This window comes from Lissotriton vulgaris, chromosome 1_1, assembly GCF_964263255.1.
Source record: "Lissotriton vulgaris chromosome 1_1, aLisVul1.2, whole genome shotgun sequence".
Taxonomy (NCBI): domain Eukaryota; kingdom Metazoa; phylum Chordata; class Amphibia; order Caudata; family Salamandridae; genus Lissotriton; species Lissotriton vulgaris.
The window spans coordinates 1855823856-1855842996 of record NC_141685.1 but is presented as its reverse complement, the minus strand read 5'-3'; the positions used below and the strand labels follow the sequence as shown (position 1 = coordinate 1855842996).

The following is a 19141-nucleotide window of genomic DNA, read 5'->3' as shown; positions in this document are numbered from 1 at the left end:
CTCAAAGGGAGCTATAATCAAATGAAAAATGACCAAACGTAGTATCCAAGACACAGCAGGGACTCTTTACTTGAAAACGATAAAGAGAACACTTAAAAAGCTGTGCAGAGCATGTTCATGAAAGAGTCAACCATATAGAATACATCTGCAAAAGGAATTGGATTACTTAGAGCTACACCTTCAAATATAACCCCCATTATTGAATGGCTTCAGGGAGGAAATGTAGAACAATTTGTGCTCTCAGTCACATAAACCATGGCATGTTCAGATTAAACAGACCCACATTGGCAGTTGTCAAGACCCTTATCTTAAACCAAAGGTTGAATTCGAGTTTCAAGATATTGGTGAGTGAGATTCACATGCGAACACCTTATGGTGCCAGGAGCCTTGCACACATAATGAAAAGGATCAAGAGCTTTAATGCTACTTTGAGATCACACTGCAAGCACATCAGTTGACCTTAAAAAACCCAATGGAGCTTCCGGCTTGTGATATCAGCAGGTGGAAGGAGACATCCTACCCTAATTGCATTTTATATAGTTTTCACTCAAATGCAATTTGTGGATGTGCAGTCATTCTGCTTTATTGGAATAATAGTATAGATTAACATTTTAAGTAGTGTCCCTTCAAGAAGAGAAATAGTATGGGAAGTATTACATTCAGAGGATATACTAGCCAACATACAATTGTGGTTTGGGAGATGGATGGCAGTCTTATAAATTGCTGAAGTTGTGGACTTTCAGAGCAAGATAGTTGGAGAATGATAGTGATTAAGACAAATCGGGAGATTTTAGCACTTAAATATTGCAATATCACTAATACGGATATTTGTAAATATGTCAGGTAAATTATTTGACTAGCTGTGCACTTGCTTAGTCATTCAAAACTCTTGAAAGAATCGGAACTCTGGCAGGCATTGACACCTGTGCGTAATTCATCATCATAAGGTATATATCCAAATAGGGAAATCCCTACTTATTTCAGGCAGAAATTAACATGCCTCCATGATGGAATCTTGGACAAATTCAGATTTCAAAGTATACATAAACAAATAACCATCAATGGGATAAATGCAGTCAAAAAAATCTCAATGTAAAAGTTCTACAAAATGTAATGGCTGTGAAATGTGTGTCATGGTGGACAGTATTCCAAATAAACATGTAGAAAACATAGGAAATACAGAGTAAGTACTAAAATAAGAATTGTAAGTGGGAAAAAGGAGCTTTCATTCACAGCAAACAGAACAGAGGCAAATGTTACATACAACAAACTGGTGATAAAAAGGCTCAAATGACTATCAACACGTCCACATGCCATATCAATGTTTGCACATTGTTTCCACTATGCCATTGGCTTGGCGAATAATTATGAAGAGTTTCTGTTTTTTTCAGGAATAAAAACTACACACCCACCAAAGAATGAGCATTCTTATTAATATTTGTGATTGATGAAAGACAGTCACTCTCCTCTCACTTTGAGACAGTATATGGTAATAGGCTTTGCAATATGGTTTAAACACACTTCATCTGGAATAAATATCGATGAAGGAAACAAAACATTATTGTGTATAAAAAAACACAAATAGAAAACATTCCCAACATTATATTAATTTTATTCTAAATATACAAGCGAGAACTTATTTTTATTTTCAAATGAATTACTAACACATCATAACTAGGGCGAGGAGACTGTTGCTTAGAGGTATTCCTATGCTTTTCCAGTTCAGAAATGAGCTGAAAGGAATAGTGGAGAGTTACAGTTCTATACAGTGAACATCATTGTAGTCTTTAAAAGGATCAGGTTGAAGACTTGGTGGCCACACCATTTTATAAGCTCAATTAAAGCACATTATTTATCCTGAATGTGCAGTGTCACGTGTTTATTTCTTTATTGCCAACCTATTGATTGGCTGGCAGTGCCAGCACTAAGCATCTATTAAAATATGATGGTGATGTCTCAATAAACTTGAAAATAGTTTAAGTACTATGGGACACTTTATGTGTACCTGTTTAAACAGTTCCTTAAATCATATATGGCAGAGGAAACAATATTAACTTTTGTTATTGACTTACCCACCCTTACATTATATCTTTATAAATGAACAGAAGCGTACCCTGTGATCTTCTGTGACCTTCGCTTCTGGTACTCGGCTTCATCTACTGTCCACACTGCCCCTTTCACATTCTCCACTCGAACAAAACACTTATGCAGGCTTAGGTTGTGGCGCACAGCATTCTGTTAGATAGAAGATGGGCAAGGGTATGAATAATGCAATTTAAGACTGTATCATGCAGTACGAGCTCTGTATAAATTATAAACATATTTTATGGGACAAAAACATCACAATTTCTAATCATGATTTCAGGGAAGTGTGTCAAATAACACAAACAAAGATTAAAATAAAAATCAATAAAACCAACGGTTTAAACTTTCTGATGACTGAGCCTTCTCAGCCATTATAATGAAAACTGTCAAAACCTTAATTTTACCTAGGTCTTCTAAACTGCAATATCTGTAAAAATCTCAGTCTCTTTGAAAATGCCAGAACAAGTAGGGCAGCTCTGTTATGTCCCTCATCAAGTACAATGTGATAGCTGAGACGTCCAAAAGGAACCAGTCCAGCTTGAGATATTAAAATGCTAAAAAGGCTTCAGTGACAAGTGCTAATTTTGCACAAAGCTTTATGCAAATAGACTGAAAGACATACTTTCCATCGCTGCAATAATGAAATGACAGATTGTGTATTCTATCATTAAGGGACATACTTCCTAAAATAGGAAGCTCTGCGCCCAGATGCCTTACTTTTAATATTTTTAGAAAGAAATATCAAGTCAAACATTTTAACATTATGATCAGTTTTAAAGCGAATCTTTATCGAAGAACTTATATTGTGCTGCTTCGTCAAAATGAGTATTATATAAATGCCTTCCATTTAGGGAAGCAGTTCAATTTTTAGGTCAAAATGTTAAATCTTAAAACAACAACATGCTGAAAACTATATGTTAGATGTATTTCGAAAATGTAATTAACATTTTAGGCTCTTAGGTATTGCTGTCTATCAGCAGCAGGTCCTGTACCAAGTATATTTAGTAGTGACCTATTTCTGCTTTTAGGACTAGAAAACAAAAGTAATCTTTATGGAGATTATTTCTTCTGTTTGCACAAACGACAAGCTTCTGACTTGCTGTACGAGGCCAGCATAAAAGGGGAAAAAAAGAAAAGAAAAAAAGGCATAAGCAGATCTGGCATCTGACCTGAAATCCAAGGATTTGATTGATCTTAATGCCCATGGCTCTGAATGTGATAATTTTAATATTAATGAGCAAATGAGCAGTTTTATTATGCATGCGATATAGTTAGAACTAATAAGCTGTTCAGAATGAGTTTTGCAGGATCCCCGAGCTGTGGAGATGAGACCACGCTAAGATATTAAATCACCTTTCATTTCTTTTAAATTTTCTCTCAGTAAATCAAAAGGCGCAGCATCCACCACTACGTTCTACAGTAAGTAACAAAGCACAGGCACATTTTAAACCAAAATATCACCCAGTCAAAAAGAGCCAAAACATATTTTCTGCAGATTACCCCTGACAGACTCATCATAAGAAATGGATATCTCGAAAAAATGTGCATAAATAAAACAATTACATTCATTTACAGTCCCACATAGCAACTCATAAGAACTCAACATTTTGTAAATTAAAAGCTTTCCGAGCCTTTCACACTCCCCAGTATCTGTAATCGCCTGCCAGTTTAATTTGCATTTTAAATCCAAATTAATTCACTTTAGCATATCTTGCAGTTTGAAATTCTTAGTATGCTGATGAGTGCTTTGCTGCCTCCATTCTTCTCGGCTACAAACATTTTCCCCTTTTGTACCAAATGGCTTGTGGCTAATTGATGTTTCTGACGGCTTATTTTTTAAAATGAAAATACAACAGTTCACTTAGTCTGAACTGAGTGCCCTTATCTTTCCAGACATTGCTCTTTTCTGAAAATAGATTCACAGAGCCAACATTTTTTAGCTTCTCTTAGGATGCAGCCAATGACGTTGTTTGGACAGGGGTATGGATGAGCCCTTTTGTCTAGGTAAATAAACTGCATTTATGTTCTGACAGGATAATATTCACTTTACTTTCTCTTAGTTCCAGCTGAGTAGTCCAGGCCCTTGCTCCTCTGGCAGCTTCAGTCCCCGTGATGAGGTATGATGTGTACAAAAGGCAGCGACTAAGACAAAAACCTTCCACATTCGTTTGTTGCACAAGGCAAACAGACATTTTTCAAACTAATTAGCCAATAATATGCAAGAGAAAAAGTAATATAGTGCGACTAACAAAGGTGTTGATGATTGAGAGCTCACACTGTAATTAGTGTGTCAGGCCCTCGCTTCTCTGCCAAGCCTCCGCTATTAATTGCACCAAATTAGAAAACGATATCAGAGGCAAAATTATTCTTTCACGTGTCATTCTGAAAAGGAAATTCATTCCATTCGAGAGGTAGGTTAAAAAGAGGGGAAGAAGACACTATTCTGTGTCACGTGACTATATGCTCCCAGTTATGTTGTTGGCATTCGTGGTGTCATGGTGGTCGAAGAAGTTACCTTCCATGTTGCTGCGTTTCGTCTGAAGTAAGCGAATGTCCGCGTAAACCAGCTGTAAATTTCATTAAGCGTTAACTGCCTGTCAGTTGATTCCATGATAGCCTAAAACGAGACAAGACACATAGTGACATTAAATAATGATTTACTAACCAGACTGGATGGCATTTTCTCAGCAGAGATTCACTTTCAGCATTGATTAATTTTAATTTACGCAGGCAAAGTTAATTGTACATATCAGCACTCACCTGTCTAATGAGGGTTGCATAAGTAAAAGGAGGCCTGACATCCGCATTTTTATAAAACTCGTAGTTCGGGGCGATTTCTACAACAAACAAAAACAGCATGTCAAGGCCCGAGCCATGTGTAAGTCATTGGACACATTTTCAACACTAATTGCTGATGCTTATGCAGCTGAGTGGATGAAAAACCTTTGGCATGAGAAGGAAGAAAGCAAGAACGATGAATCAAATTAAGCCGCAAGGGTCATGTCAGTAGTCTTTTGACATAAAGAGCAAGTGGGTTTCACACCATGTCAGATGCTTGATGTTTTGTTTATTAGTTCAGGTGCGTTGAATATCCTTTGTAATTGACATACTTTACATAGGCTACATGTTACATAGCAACATCACACGTTTTGTGTGGTTAAGCATGGGCCTTGTGAAGATATTGTCAGTAAATGAGCAAGACAAGAGCTGTGACAAAACATGCACAAAGTAAATCACAAAATCCATATGTGCAGTCTTTATCGGCCCCCGATAAGAGCCAAGGGCAAGTGGATGCGAAGGTTTATGTCAAAGAGGAGAATGGCACAAGAGGCCTTCACTAAGTTGGTATACAATCGAAAGTAGTTCACCTTCAAGGTAGTTTTAAAAGATGCAAGAGAGGGAATAGACTTCAGGTGAATCAGCAGCAGTTGTGACTACATCAAACCCCCTTACTTTCAAAAACAGGTGTTCAATGTCCAATGTTTAGCTGAACATGTAAACAGAGGAAGCACCATATTTTGAACAAATAGTAAAATGTATGTTATGGCAGGTTAGTGTACCTGTCATAGTGCTGTTGGAAGTTGCTACGAGTGTCATGCTCCCTTATGTACATAATGTACATAATGGCTCAGCTTTGGTACCTCAGATAAATATTGAAACCACACATTCTTGAGCCTAGATTGACTACGGAGTGTTTAAGCAACTTTGTGCTGAGTCTGCAACCCTTTTTAAGATTCAGGAAATTTACTCAAATGCTCGTGAAAAGGATTAGTAAATAACCTCCTTAGGTTGTCACTCTACCTTAGTTACATTTATCACTATTATTTTTATTATCTATCAACAAGATTCTAGCAATTAAAGTTTCAGAAAATGTGTCATTGATTTTATATGAAACTTTTAAAAAACCTACTTGTCAAGTCTTTATTAACATGATGGTTCGCATCAGAGCGTAGATAAAATGTAGTATTAAACAACTGAACTTGTAAAATATCCCAAAGATTACTAAGATTATTAAAGCCTCAATAATCATAAAGAAGACCCCTAACTTGTCAAAATTGACAAAAAAACACACAACATGGCATCGGAGCCCGAAATGAAGCTCGTCCCTTGTATAATGCTAAAAATGTGGAGTTATTTCTGAACGGAAGATGCTAAGTGGAGCACGGTGTTGTTTCTTTAATCAAACAAAAATACATTTAATGCATAGTGTTATAGCAACTTTTCCATATCAGTACTGTTGTGCATACAGTATTGTGCTGGAGAACTCATTGGAAGGGGAACTTGAATGTGCAAGTCTACCTGTACCTCTTTACGTCTAGTATGCCAGTAACATTTGGATGGTTAAATAAGACAAACTCCAAGTCAATATTTAGTAAAAAGTGACAATAAAGAAATATACAATAATTGTATGGGCCACATTGAGAACCGTGTGCACCAAATGGTAAACTGAATGTACATAACTGATGTAGCTGCTCCCATCTTCCAGCTCTGATGTGAGTGTCAGGAAAAGTAATATTTATGATTCCTCTCAACGGAAAGAACAGCCTTTAAAGGCCAACCGATACCCATTCTAGATTTAATATGGATTTCCAATGTAGATGTAAACATTTTATTTATTTTGCAAATAAGGAAGAAGGGGTGCGTTACCAACCTTTCCAAAACATTAAAGCAGCATCACCACAGAAGGCTAATCTGGCAGTTTTCTCTGCATTGGTTGAGGCAAGCATTGAAGTTATCAGCTGTGTGACAGCAGGTGGTGGTGTCTAATGTTGCAATATGCTTTCATTCCCATCCGTAGAGAGCTGACCGTTTTTCTTTACTTTTTCAAATGAAGAAATATACTTGACACCGTGTGGCTCGGAGTCACATTAAATGTATGGTTATGAGCAAATAGTTGACTTTTTAAAGAAAATATTAGAATTTAAGAATTATATTTAATATTCCAGGGGAGGTGTTCTCTTTGAAGAAATTAACATAATCCACTCTGGTCCCTTCTCTATTTTCTCGGTATTTAAATGCATCTGCATTTAAGCACCACAGTGTTCCGTCAGGAATGATCCTATTTAAATTTCTCTTTCTTTTGTTGCTGTCCGCCCAGGGTGTATTTTACCTGTTCATGATACTAAGTTTGAACTGACCTAAAGCATGGACATTGAACCATAACCAAATAATTGCATTAGTAGATTTCTGTGATATCACTTCAAGGTACCCATTACGATTCACTTTAAGTTACTGACAAACACATTAACGTTCCTTATATATAATTTTCACGAAGAGAGTGGTCATTTGAGTTGGATGTATGTATTTGTATAACAATTGACATCGAAGTTTATTATAACTGGAGCAATGACTACCTCAACGCTTCTCTTTTCTGTGTATTAAACGGTGACTGTAGGCAAGGTAAGAATACTTTCTCATAGCATCTATTGTTGATTTTTTCTTTAAAAATATATATATATTAAGCTCCCCCTTAGAGGAGAATACGTTTTTGACCTTTCTGAATCAAGAGTCTCCTTTTTTTGTATTTGTTTCAATAAATATATTTTGAGATAAAAAAGTTTTGTACGTCATAGGTGTGAAACCCATTTTTTTTTACCCAAAACACGAATCCTATATTCTAAAAGATCATGCCAACACTGCTAGCAGTAACATGGAATGTGTTCTAAGACAAAAGGATAGCTGGTGTTTACAATAAAGTGCAACATTAGAAGAAACCTCTGTTGGAACGAAAAAATCCAGCACTAAAACAATGTTCACTTTGTTTTGAGACCCTTTTGTACGCCATGGAACAACCTGTGCTACTACAGCAACCACGGATGATTTCTTTTCTAAATGTTCAGTTATAAAACTAACTTTTCAATGCAGAGAAATTGTGGGCCTTAATACTAGAGAAGGGAGGATTGATGTCTCTATTGGTTTACATACACACAGTATAACACAGGCATGTGGTCAGCCGAGTCTAAATTCCAGGCTGTGAACTTTCATACTACATACAATTCATTCTGACAGTTACCTGTGGGTATAACAGAAAACTGACCTGTTGGTTTACTGATATTAAAGCTGCCCAGGAAAATACTTGATAGAAACTTCAGCAATTGCTCAGAGCTGATCCAGTTAAGGAACTGGTAAAAGATTCACAATCCACAACAGCATACCATAATCAGGAGGTTGGTCATTGTACACCAATGGCCTCCTGGCCACAGCTTGAGTCAAGTGAGACCAAATCTGACTCATATAGACTGGCGTTTTATTTTCACTGTGCCAAGTCCTCGGCAGACTAATATGGATGCACCTACTGAAGAACATGGACTTTCACCTGCTATATTGGGAGTGGCAAGCGTATGATACCTGCTGATTGTGCTCTGCTTAGCACCGTGGCTCTAAATTAGGGTTGCGAGTGTGAAGTTGCCCCTAATACAGAGATACATAAATTTCAGGATGTCTTGGGTTTTAAAGGGAACTACTGTGAGAAGTTCACAAACTCTATTCAGCCAAAAAAGAGTGCACAGGTGTTTATTGCAAACACCAAAATACCTAGGATTCGTGATTACCTTTGTCTCAATGACAGGAGTGTCGTATATACATCTTCATTATTTATTAGACATGTGGTGATCTCCCAATTTAAAAGGTCAATAAATCTAAAACATTTCGGAGCCAATAACCAATAGCGAAAGGATTAATTTAAAAGTGTAGAATAGATATCCATTCATGAATGTGAGAACCCTCCCCATATCAGATAAAAGGTAGGTTTAATCAGTTTTTAAAAGTATCCCTCCAAACATAACACTCTTAATTCACTGTATATATTTGGACTGACTCATTAAAGGGCCACACTTTGCAGAATTTTGAATACAACCAGCCCACTGAACCATGCACTTTAATAGAGAAAATAAATTCTGGTTCAACTTGTATTTCCATGTGCATGTGCCCAAATGCCCTATTTGTCTTACAACTACAGTCAAAGCTCTAGTGGGGGTCCACAGAGCTGCACTGACACAAAATATTGTTTTGTCTTGGCAATGTGTGAGAAATAAGGATTTGTTTGCAATGTCCCCCTACTTTTTCCACCCATTTAAAAACTAGGTGCTGATTTTCTCACTTGGATTGTGCCCTGATATCTGCTGACAAGACCCAGGACTTCTGCTCTGATTAAAAGTACATGGTATAGGTATATTTCTAATTTGCAATGACGGACCCTTGTAAGTCCCTGGTATAGTAATAAGACAATGGGGATTCAAACTACCTACAAGTCCCTAGAATATAATAGGTTTAGAGGCTCAGTAGATTTCCTCACTAGAGTGTGCATTGCTATGTTGCCTGTTGCCAATTTTATAGCCCGCCATAGATCGCTATACCGGCCATTAAAGGCCCACTCCTTCGGCTCAGGCCTTTAACAAGGTAGCAGTACTTTAATGGACGGTATAACCCAGCTATGTAAGGCTATAAGGCTATTAGAACATTCTGCCACTAGAGAGCAGAATGTTCTAACCAATAAAAGAAAGGCCTCGTGGAGCCTGAGGGGGTTTAAGCAATAGCTGTGAACAAAAGAAACATTGCAATGTTGCTCTGTGTGCTTTTACCGGCCCATACTAGCACGGAGCACTCCATTGTATTCAATATAGTGCTCCACATTCCAATGTTCTAATAAAAAATAAAACACTCCTGGCATCTTAGTGAGAATATTTTTTTATATTTAACATTTTTTAATATTAGTGTCCTTAAAAGGAGTCATATAAAGTTTCTCTTCTTGTTTATTAACAAACACTTTGATTTATTTTTACTTGGAGTTAAGAAAATTTGAAATTCAACACTTTGTTCACTATTAACATAATAGAGATAACAAAGGACCAGCTAAACGTTGATTTTCCTCTTTTGTATGTGGGGACTTCATCATCAAAGCCTCAAAATTAATGGAAACAAACAAAAGATAAGAGGCAGGCCTGTGTGGAATGTAATTTTGCAAGCACCAGTAATGAATATGAGTGGCAATAAAACTAACATCTTTATGTGCTTGTGCTTGCGTTACAAGCATATCACACACATAGTGTTAAGGCAGGTATTCCTATAACTGTAAATGAAAACTGTAATATCAGCTGGAGAAGTATTTTATATGGTTTTAAATACTTTCACTAGTATTGCTTAGACTAGTCTTTGATGTTTCTAAGCCTTCCAAGAGGAAGAAGTTGTAATGAAACTGGCAGTTGACTGCTGAGATGTAGGTTGAACCTTCAGGGCTTTAAGTAGTATGGCCCTCATATGTTCATATGTTTATACAACTCTTCAAAAGCTCTATCAGGTGCATAATATGATTGGTCTTAGCTCAAAAGGAAGAAATGAATGGCTCAAACTCACAAAGTTTCATTTTATGACAAAATATCTTAAATCTTTAAAGTGAATATATTCCAAAAGCTGGGGTTAGAAAGAATTGATAAACAGAGCTTCAATTTCTCATGCTAACACGGAAAAACACAAGTGAGGAGTGAGACACAAGGTCACAAAAAAGTGACATAAATATACTCTCTTGTCAGTTTAAGGAATTGTTGAGCTCTAACTAGTCAAGTCAAGTCAAGTCAAAATTTGTATAGCGCGCTACTCCCCCAGAGGGTCTCAAGGCGCTTAAGGGAGAGGAGTTCGCTACTGATCGAACAGCCAGGTTTTGAGTTGCTTTCTGAAGGAGAGGTGGTTCTGTGTAAGACGGAGGTGGGTGGGGAGGGAGTTCCAGGTCTTGGCCGCCAAGTAGGAGATGGATCTTCCTCCCATTGTGGCTCTTCGGATGCGTGGAATCGTGGCGAGGGCTTGGTTGGACGATCGTAGTTGACAAGTGGGGGTGTAAAAGGTGAGGCGAGTGTTGAGGTATCTGGGTCCTAGGTCGTGGAGTGCCTTCTGTGCGTGGGTGAGGAGACAAAACGTGATTCTCTTGTTGACGGGGAGCCAGTGCATGTCTCTCAGGTGACCGGATAAGTGGTTGTGGCGAGGTAAGTCTAGGATGAGTCGAGCGGAGGCGTTCTGAATGCGTTGAAGTCTTTTCTGCAATTTGGCTGTGGTTCCGGTGTAGAGGGTGTTTCCGTAGTCCAGTCGGCTGGTGACAAGTGCTTGGGTGACCGTCTTCCTTGTTTAGGTGGGGATCCATCGGATGATCTTTAGGAGCATGCGTAGGATGTTAAAACAAGATGATGAGACGGCGTTGACTTGTCTGGTCATCGAGAGGGAGGAGTCTAGGATGAATCCCAAGTTGCGAGCATGGTCCGTTGGTTTGGGTGCGCTGCCTAGGGCCGGGGGCCACCACAAGTCGCCCCAGGCAGAGGGGGATGATCCTAGGATGAGGACTTCCATCTTGTCTGAGTTCAGTTTAAGGCGGCTGTTCTTCATCCACTCGGCTACGTCTTTCATCCCTTTGTGTAGGTTGGTTTTGGCGGTGGTTGGGTCTTTGGTGAGGGAGAGGATCAGCTGGGTGTCGTCTGCGTAGGAGATGATGTTGAGGTTGTGTTGGCGTGCGATGGATGCGAGGGGGCTCATGTAGACGTTGAAGAGGGTGGGGCTGAGCAATGATCCTTGTGGATCGCCGCATATGACTTCAGTGGCCTCTGATCAGAAAGGGGGAGGCGGACTCTCTGGGTTCTTCCGGCGAGGAACGAGATGATCCAATCCAATGCCTTATCTTGTATCCCGACGTCTCTGAGGCGTTGTACAAGGGTGCGGTGGCAGACCGTGTTGAACGCTGCGGAGAGGTCCAGGAGGATGAGGGCCGCTGTTTCCCCATTGTCAAGCAGAGTCCGGATGTCGTCTGTGGCTGCGATGAGGGCGGTCTCGGTGCTGCGGTTGGCTCAGAAGCCGGACTGTGAGGGGTCGAGGGAATCGTTAGACTCGAGGAAGGCGGCGAGCTGATTGTTGACGGTTTTCTCTATGACTTTGGCGGGGAACGGGAGGAGCGAGATGGGGCGGTAGTTCTTAAGTTCGGTGGGGTCTGCTGTAGGTTTCTTCAGGAGGGCACGGAGTTCGGCATGTTTCCAGCTTTCCGGGAAGGTAGCGGTGTTGAAGGAGCAGTTGATGATGTCCCGGAGATGGGGTGCGATGACGGAGTTGGCCTTGTTGAAGATGTGATGGGGGCATGGGTCGGTTGGCGATCCGGAGTGGATGGAGCTCATCAAGCGGATGGTGTCTTCAGTGCTGATCGGGGTCCAGGCGTGAAGAGTGGTGGTGAGGGTTTTGGTTCAGTGGTGAAGGGAGTGCACTGGTCGCCGAAGCTGTTATGAATGTCTGCGATCTTGCTGTGGAAGAACGAGGCTATAGAGTCGCAGAGGTCTTGAGAGGGAGTGATGTCGTTGTTGCCGGCGCTGGGATTGGTGAGCTCTTTGACAATGCTGAAGAGTTCCTTGCTGTTGTGGGCGTTGTTGTGTAATTGATCCTTGAATGCTGTTTTTTTGGTGGTGCGGATCAGCTGGTGGTGTTTGCGGGTGCCGTTCTTGAGGGCGGTCATGTTGTCTGTGGTTGGGTTTCTTCGCCAGGCTTTCTCGAGGGAGTTCTTGAGGTCGTCGTTGAACCAGGAGGCTTTTTTGCTTCCTGGCTTGTTGGGATGGTTTTTCAAGGGTGCTAGTTTGTTAGTGCAGTGGTTGATTCACTGTGTGAGATTGATGGCTGAATGTTTCCAGTCCTTGAGGGCTAAAGGTTTCCAATCCTCTTGCTCTGCAAATTCAGTGCTTATGAAATTCCACTGAGTATTGATGGAAGGTAAACTGGTAGTTTGAAGAATGCTAGAACCAAAAATACGTGTACGTTCTTAACAGCTATTTCTTATAGAAATGTTTTCTCAGGTTGATGAAAAGTTTGCTTCTACACTGTTTGCTAAAAAATAATTAAACATGGAAGAATGTGTGTAGCCTGTTTTGCTACTGATAGATGAAGTGCAAGCCTTATAGAACATACCTCTTTTTTTAATGGCAGGCAATAACATGAGCCCTTTTTCCGTATTTTGCATGTAAATCCCAAAGCATTAGAACCCTAATGCCACTCACCAACTCACTAGAGGGCATATTATCAAGGGGGTTTATCTCCGCTTTTTTGGCTTTAAAAGCCAAGAAAGCGGAGATAAAATTATCTCCCTATTACCTAGCTGTCGCTAACACCAGTTAGCGACAGCTAGTAGGAGATAGCGACCATCTTGGACCCCGCTTTGCATGTCAGTGATATTTATCACTACTGACATGCAAAGTGGGCGTGCCAAGATGTTAGCTACTGGAAACAGTCGCTAATATCGCTATCTCCTATTACCAACTTTTGGAGATATTCGCGCTAAGCGCAAATATTTCCAAAAGCTAACACCTGCCCTGAGCAGTTCTTAGCCATGTTATCCAATGGTAGGTGGATAACATGGCTAAGAGCATTAGCTCGGTAATGCATGAATATCGCTGACTTTTCAGCGATATTCATGCATTTCGCCCGATTTTTATCGCTTAGGAGATAAACCTTGATAATAGCAAGGTTCCTAAGCGATAAAAATAGCTGCAGCTCTGCGATAAAAATATCGCCGCTAAACCAACATAGCGATAATTATCGCTAGTTGTTGGTAATATGCCCCTAGGTTTTTTGTCCAAAGGAAGATTTTCAAAGTTTATACATACCATATATGGGACGGCAAAGTGGACCAGGCTATGCGAGGCTACATATTTAACCAAACAATGACCACAATAAGTTACAGTGCTTTACAGGAGGATTTGGTATAGACAAAATGCTTTCAAAGTGTGATCCACTACACACAAATATCCTACCTGATGACATTGGGATGTTGTATTTGTCTGAATGTCTTCTTCGAATGGCTCCAACATTGGGTACACTGGATGGGGTAATTACTGAGGCTCCTTGAGAAATTGGGGTAAGTGGAGCAGTTGGTGTAGTAGGGGTGTGAGGTAAACTCTGTGGGGAGGTCTCCAGCATGTTCTTAGACATTGTGACATTAGACACCAGATTGAGCTGCAGATGCCCAAAAAAATAAAAGAGGAAAATGTAGAGACAAGAAAAAAAGGCTTAGAAAGATTTGACAAATGAGAATGAATTCACTTCTACAGCTGTGTTGCTCCTAATAAGCAGCAAACGGAAGCAGCCAATCTCAACTAATTACAGGATGAAATTGTATCATAAGAGCTCTAATTAGAGAAGGATGTTATGGGTTATCTAATAATCTGCTACAATGTTACCTAGGAGTAACCACTCATAGTTTACTATCAGATCACAGGAACAGGTTCTCTTCAGTTATAGTACAGAAATCATTACTAACGTGTGGCAGAAGCCACTATACTCTGCGTCAGTTAAAGCATAAAAAATACATGTAATTACCAAAGGATATACAAGACAAACAAGGCTTGAAAAAAGTTGCTATTCTGATGCTGCCAGTGTTTTTTTCACAGTCCCAAATCTCAGATGAGAGGCTCCAGCCAGCTGGAAAATTTTACACTGACCTTTAGTCTCCTTGCTAATTTGGTGGAATGGTAATGACATTACTACATATTCAAACAAAATTGTCTTAATTGCAAATTAGCCGGAGGAGGCTGAACATTTTCAAATTAAATCTGATTGGAGATGGAGAGAGGGAAATGGAATCTCCTCACTAACAATCATTTGTGGCATGTGTTAACAAATATAATGAAATGTCAAGTTTGCCCATTCCTCTGGAAGTATCATTTTCAATTTATGATTACGGTGTCACTTATCGCTGATCCACCCTGGAAAGTGGGTGTCAGGAAGGGAAAAAAGGAAAGGTGAGAATATATGCAAACTGGCTTAGCTGTGTGTCCTTGATTACACCCCTCGATATGGCCTTGTACCTCATTATTAAAAAGGCTCATATCACCCCTGTCATATTTACCACACATTTTTTCATAAATAGTATCCAATTAGCAAAACTCATACCCAGGGCAACACATCAGAAGATTGCTGGCATATCCATAAATGATGCTCACACGAGGTAATCTGAAGTCAACTACACTCTAAACAATCATTTATACATCTGAGCAGGAAAACAAGCTTTAATTATTTTGCATATGGAGGAAGAGTTGATGCGTTAGCCCGACGGCAGAGAGAGAATGAGGCTTGTGTGTAAAATGTAGCTACAAGTGCCTTTTCAAATCCGGATGCACTTCTTAAAATAAACCTCTTTTTATTAGGGAGAAAATGATGTGTACATCACGCTGATTGATCTTTCTTTGTGGATTTGTTTTACACATTTAGTCAGTGGAGAGAGTTGTTAGGGAAACAAAAATTAACATATGCCAGCTAATTGTTCTTCCTTCTTGGGCAGCAGCCAGAAGCAGCACATTAGCAGCTTAATAATAACGACTGCGCCCCGAAGGCGCTCCCAAGTGCGTCTGCTCCCAGTAAACCACACACTGTTGTTCTATTCCTCTGTAATCCAGCCAAATAAAAGTGGGAACTCTTTGTTACTGCATGCAAGACTGTCATATTTCCACTGAAGGGGCGCGCTTCATGCATTCATAGCACAAAGCAGATAGACCCGCGCCCGTGAACACGAAAAAAGCTGTATCCTTCCGCCAAGGGCCTGAAATGAACACCCGATACCACGACTGATAAGTGGATATAAACATATAAAGAAGGCAGGGACGTGAAGCGACCAGAAGAAACAACCATAGGGAACATCCTTTTTAAGAAGTTGTACGTATGCGACACATATACAACCCGTGACAGTTTACATTCCGAGCTAGAAATAACCAGGGCTTGTTTGTAGGCATGCAACCAGGAAGAGTGAAAACGGAATGTATTATCGCCCCCTGAAATGCGTGTACAACCGAGCGTGAGCATTTAGCCACCTAACTCATCTGAATATATTCAAGGTTGGGTGCAAGTCATTATCCCAGCCTCGCAGCCTCGATCCCTTTGATTTCCACCCATCCATTGCATGGCCAAAAGGTAGCATTTAATGAAGTACCATTCAGAGTGTAAATGGGGTCATATAACAGACAGTGCGGTTGCACCTTGTGTTCATGTACTGATAGCTGTTAAGGGTGCGGTGATGAACCAACAGCGCTCCTTTCTCCTTGGTAATAAATTCATGCCATTAATATTTATCAAATGTGTGGGCCGTCTTAACGGAGCCACCGCGCGGAGCGCCGTAAATCTAACGATGATAACAGCGGAAACGCGCCTTTGTACAGTGAGAGATTTTCGCCTTTTGTCCTGACCGAGCTCCTTGAAACCAATTTGAGGCCAGCGGTGCACTTCAGATAGCCGCGGGTCCGGCGGGATCTTTAAACCGCGGTTCCATTTTAAATCCTCATCTAAGATTCCCTATTAATTGCCCGCCATCAAACGCAATTAGCAATTCTTTCATGTGTGGTTTATGTAATGTAATACTTCAATTACATTATTCATTCAGGTTCTGTTTTGGATATAGCCTGGAAATTCTTTATTAGTGTAGATGTAACCATGCTGCTGGAGTTTAAAAAAAAATACTGATTGAATAATTAATTGGAAACTAGCAAGCAGCAGATTCCTGATGGATTTACGAGACAATTATGCTGTCTTTTGATTGTCTTCTTTACAGGACGAGCAGCAATGAGAGAAAAGGCCTGGCTTAAAGAAAGCCACCAGCGGTACCTGACAAAGGCACGCTCCCCAAACTGACTCCAGATTAAAAGGGGTTAACAACGACATTTCCGCACAGGAAGGACCGCTTTCTGAAACAGTGGCTTGCATGAAGCCCATCTCGCAAAAAAAGGGAGCAACGGGTGTGGGCGAGTTCTGAGTTAGTGTGCATAGGAAATGCCATTAGGAAAGATTATTATTTAAAAATACATTCACAAAATGTAAATTTCCCAAAAGCACTCTTCGATTCATAATAAATGATGAATAGACTGCCTCGAATAATAAATGCCATGATTTATTTAGGCAAATGGCGACAACAGACGCCGCAGCATTCTCACAAGCAGAGCCATGTTGTGGCAAACGACAGTATTTATTCACTCACCAGCAAATGTCAAAGTGTGCCCCTGCCATGCATCTTGCCTTTAAAGCAACACTACACAAAACGCATGAGCCAAACGTGCAAACACTAGTGATGGTAACTACAAAGCAAGTTTTTACGCTTTTGTGAGGGTGGGGTGCTAGGATGCAGTAAATTTGACTGACGCCCCAGCGGCCACCACTTAAAACACTACTACTACCAAAACAATTAACACCTGGAAGGGAAAACGTGACAAACAATCTACCCTGTATCAAACTCGTATGAATATGTTCGCCCTTTTACTTAGTTTTTAAAGAAATGCACCTCTTATTGAGATCAAGAAAGAACTTATACCTAATGCAGTGCGATTTGTTACATTTTATTTGGCGCCCGCGGCTGATCACAAATCGGAATCTCCACTAGCTGCTTTCAAGGCAGTGATTTGTGCTCTAAGGGCACTTTGTTTAGTGTCACCTCTGGTGCAGAATGAACAGATTTTGTAAACGATAGCATTTCTTTTAAAGAAACGTACAATTTGACAAGCTATTGCATTTTACTTCCATTTTATTGCAATATTGTTCATCAAACTCATTGTTTTCTAACTGTCGCCAAATTGTTCATTTTACTTGGCGCCACCATAGGTAGGCCTATTTACTGTTTATAAAGCAATATGCACTTACAGGTTTTGGAGATGGCTTGGGCTCGGAGGGTCGCATGTGCAAGTGGGTCATCATCGCCTGAAGACGTTCCCGTTCTTTAGAAAGCTGTTAAGAGTGAAATCAGAAGCATTTGCTGAAATGACTGATACAGCTATTTTACCTCGTCTGATGTCGCTTATCGCTGCGCTTGTCACATTCTAATGATTTCTGCACATGAAAGTTGTACGTCAGTGTCGGTGATGAGAGAAATGACTTACTATACCTTCTGTTTGCTAACAGGTCAGAAGAAACAAATAGCTTCTCATCCTTTTGTCAATACGAGAATGAGGTCACAGTGGCAAAGAGAGTGCATGTCAGCGAGGCCATAAATTGGCCGGCCCTTAGCTTCTCTTTTAAAGTCCTGTGGACACTGCTAGCAATGGACCAGCGCCAAGAACCACGGCGAGGTGAAGGGTCCTCGAAGCACAGTGCCTGCCAGGACTGTCTGCGCACTCCAGTCTTCCCCTCTGAGGTCCAGTTAGTGCCCCGTGCAATCTGCCATCATCAATCTAATTCAATGGATTGACAGGGAGCGGGCAGTGGGAGCCACTGAACTCTGCCACCGAGTCAGTAACCGCACAGCACCGCGTCTCATTACCACTCGAGGACCACATCCTTCTATCAATCACCGGGAAACACACGTGGGGAGTAATTGGCTACTAGGCGCGCAGACGCTCCTCTGATCTGATGCATTTTGTTAGAGTCGCTGTGAATGGTAAAGCGTCAATGTTTGTGTGTCTACTTACATGTATTACCTTAAGATAATGTTAAAGTGCAGTTTCGCAACTTGTTGATGCTTGTACAGTTTTTCTGCAGTGGAGGATAGACATGCACAGTGTAGAAATACTAGTTTGAAGTATGCCCTTTTAGCAGGGTGAGGCGTTTTGCTTTAACAGACATACCCCTATCTACTCTGAAATAGGGGGCCTCATTTATGAAAAGTGACGCATTGCTGCGTGAAAACAGCGATGCGTCACTTTTCACTGCGCACTCCGTGCGACACCAATGATGCGTCATATTTAATGTATGACGCATCATGTCGCAAGGACTTACAGATACGTCAGTATTTCTGACGCATCTGTAAGCGCAAAAGTGACGCATTGCTGGAGTGTGTCACAAAAGTGACGCAACTCCAGCGATGCGACCTTTCACATGAGGCAAGCCCCATGTGAAAGGGCCTGCGTCAGTCTTACGCCTGCTGTGAGGCAGGCGCAAGATTTTGACGCAACCGCATCCTAAAAGTGACGCAGTGAAATCTCATAGATTTCACTGCGTCACTATTACGAGGCTTTTTGCGGGGGAACGCCCCCTCTGCATACATTATACCTGATGCAGGTATAATGTGGCGCAAGGGTTTAAAAAGTGACGCATCTACCTAGATGCGTCACTTTTTAAATATGGCGCAACA

The 19141-nt window shown here is 40.6% G+C and overlaps 1 protein-coding gene across 5 annotated transcripts in view; it reads right to left on the bottom strand.

Annotated features, from left to right (window-relative positions):
• Positions 1 to 19141, bottom strand: part of FOXP2 (forkhead box P2) — a 269974-nt gene that overhangs the window by 59697 nt on the left and 191136 nt on the right. For all 5 annotated transcript variants that reach the window (XM_086919355.1, XM_086919351.1, XM_086919359.1 and 2 more), the window contains exons 10-14: positions 17716 to 17799; positions 13851 to 14052; positions 4846 to 4922; positions 4601 to 4702; positions 2114 to 2235 (exon numbers count right to left, since the gene is read on the bottom strand). In XM_086919355.1, coding sequence (XP_086775481.1) covers positions 2114 to 2235; positions 4601 to 4702; positions 4846 to 4922; positions 13851 to 14052; positions 17716 to 17799 — 587 coding nt within the window. The remainder of the gene's footprint in view (positions 1 to 2113; positions 2236 to 4600; positions 4703 to 4845; positions 4923 to 13850; positions 14053 to 17715; positions 17800 to 19141) is intronic.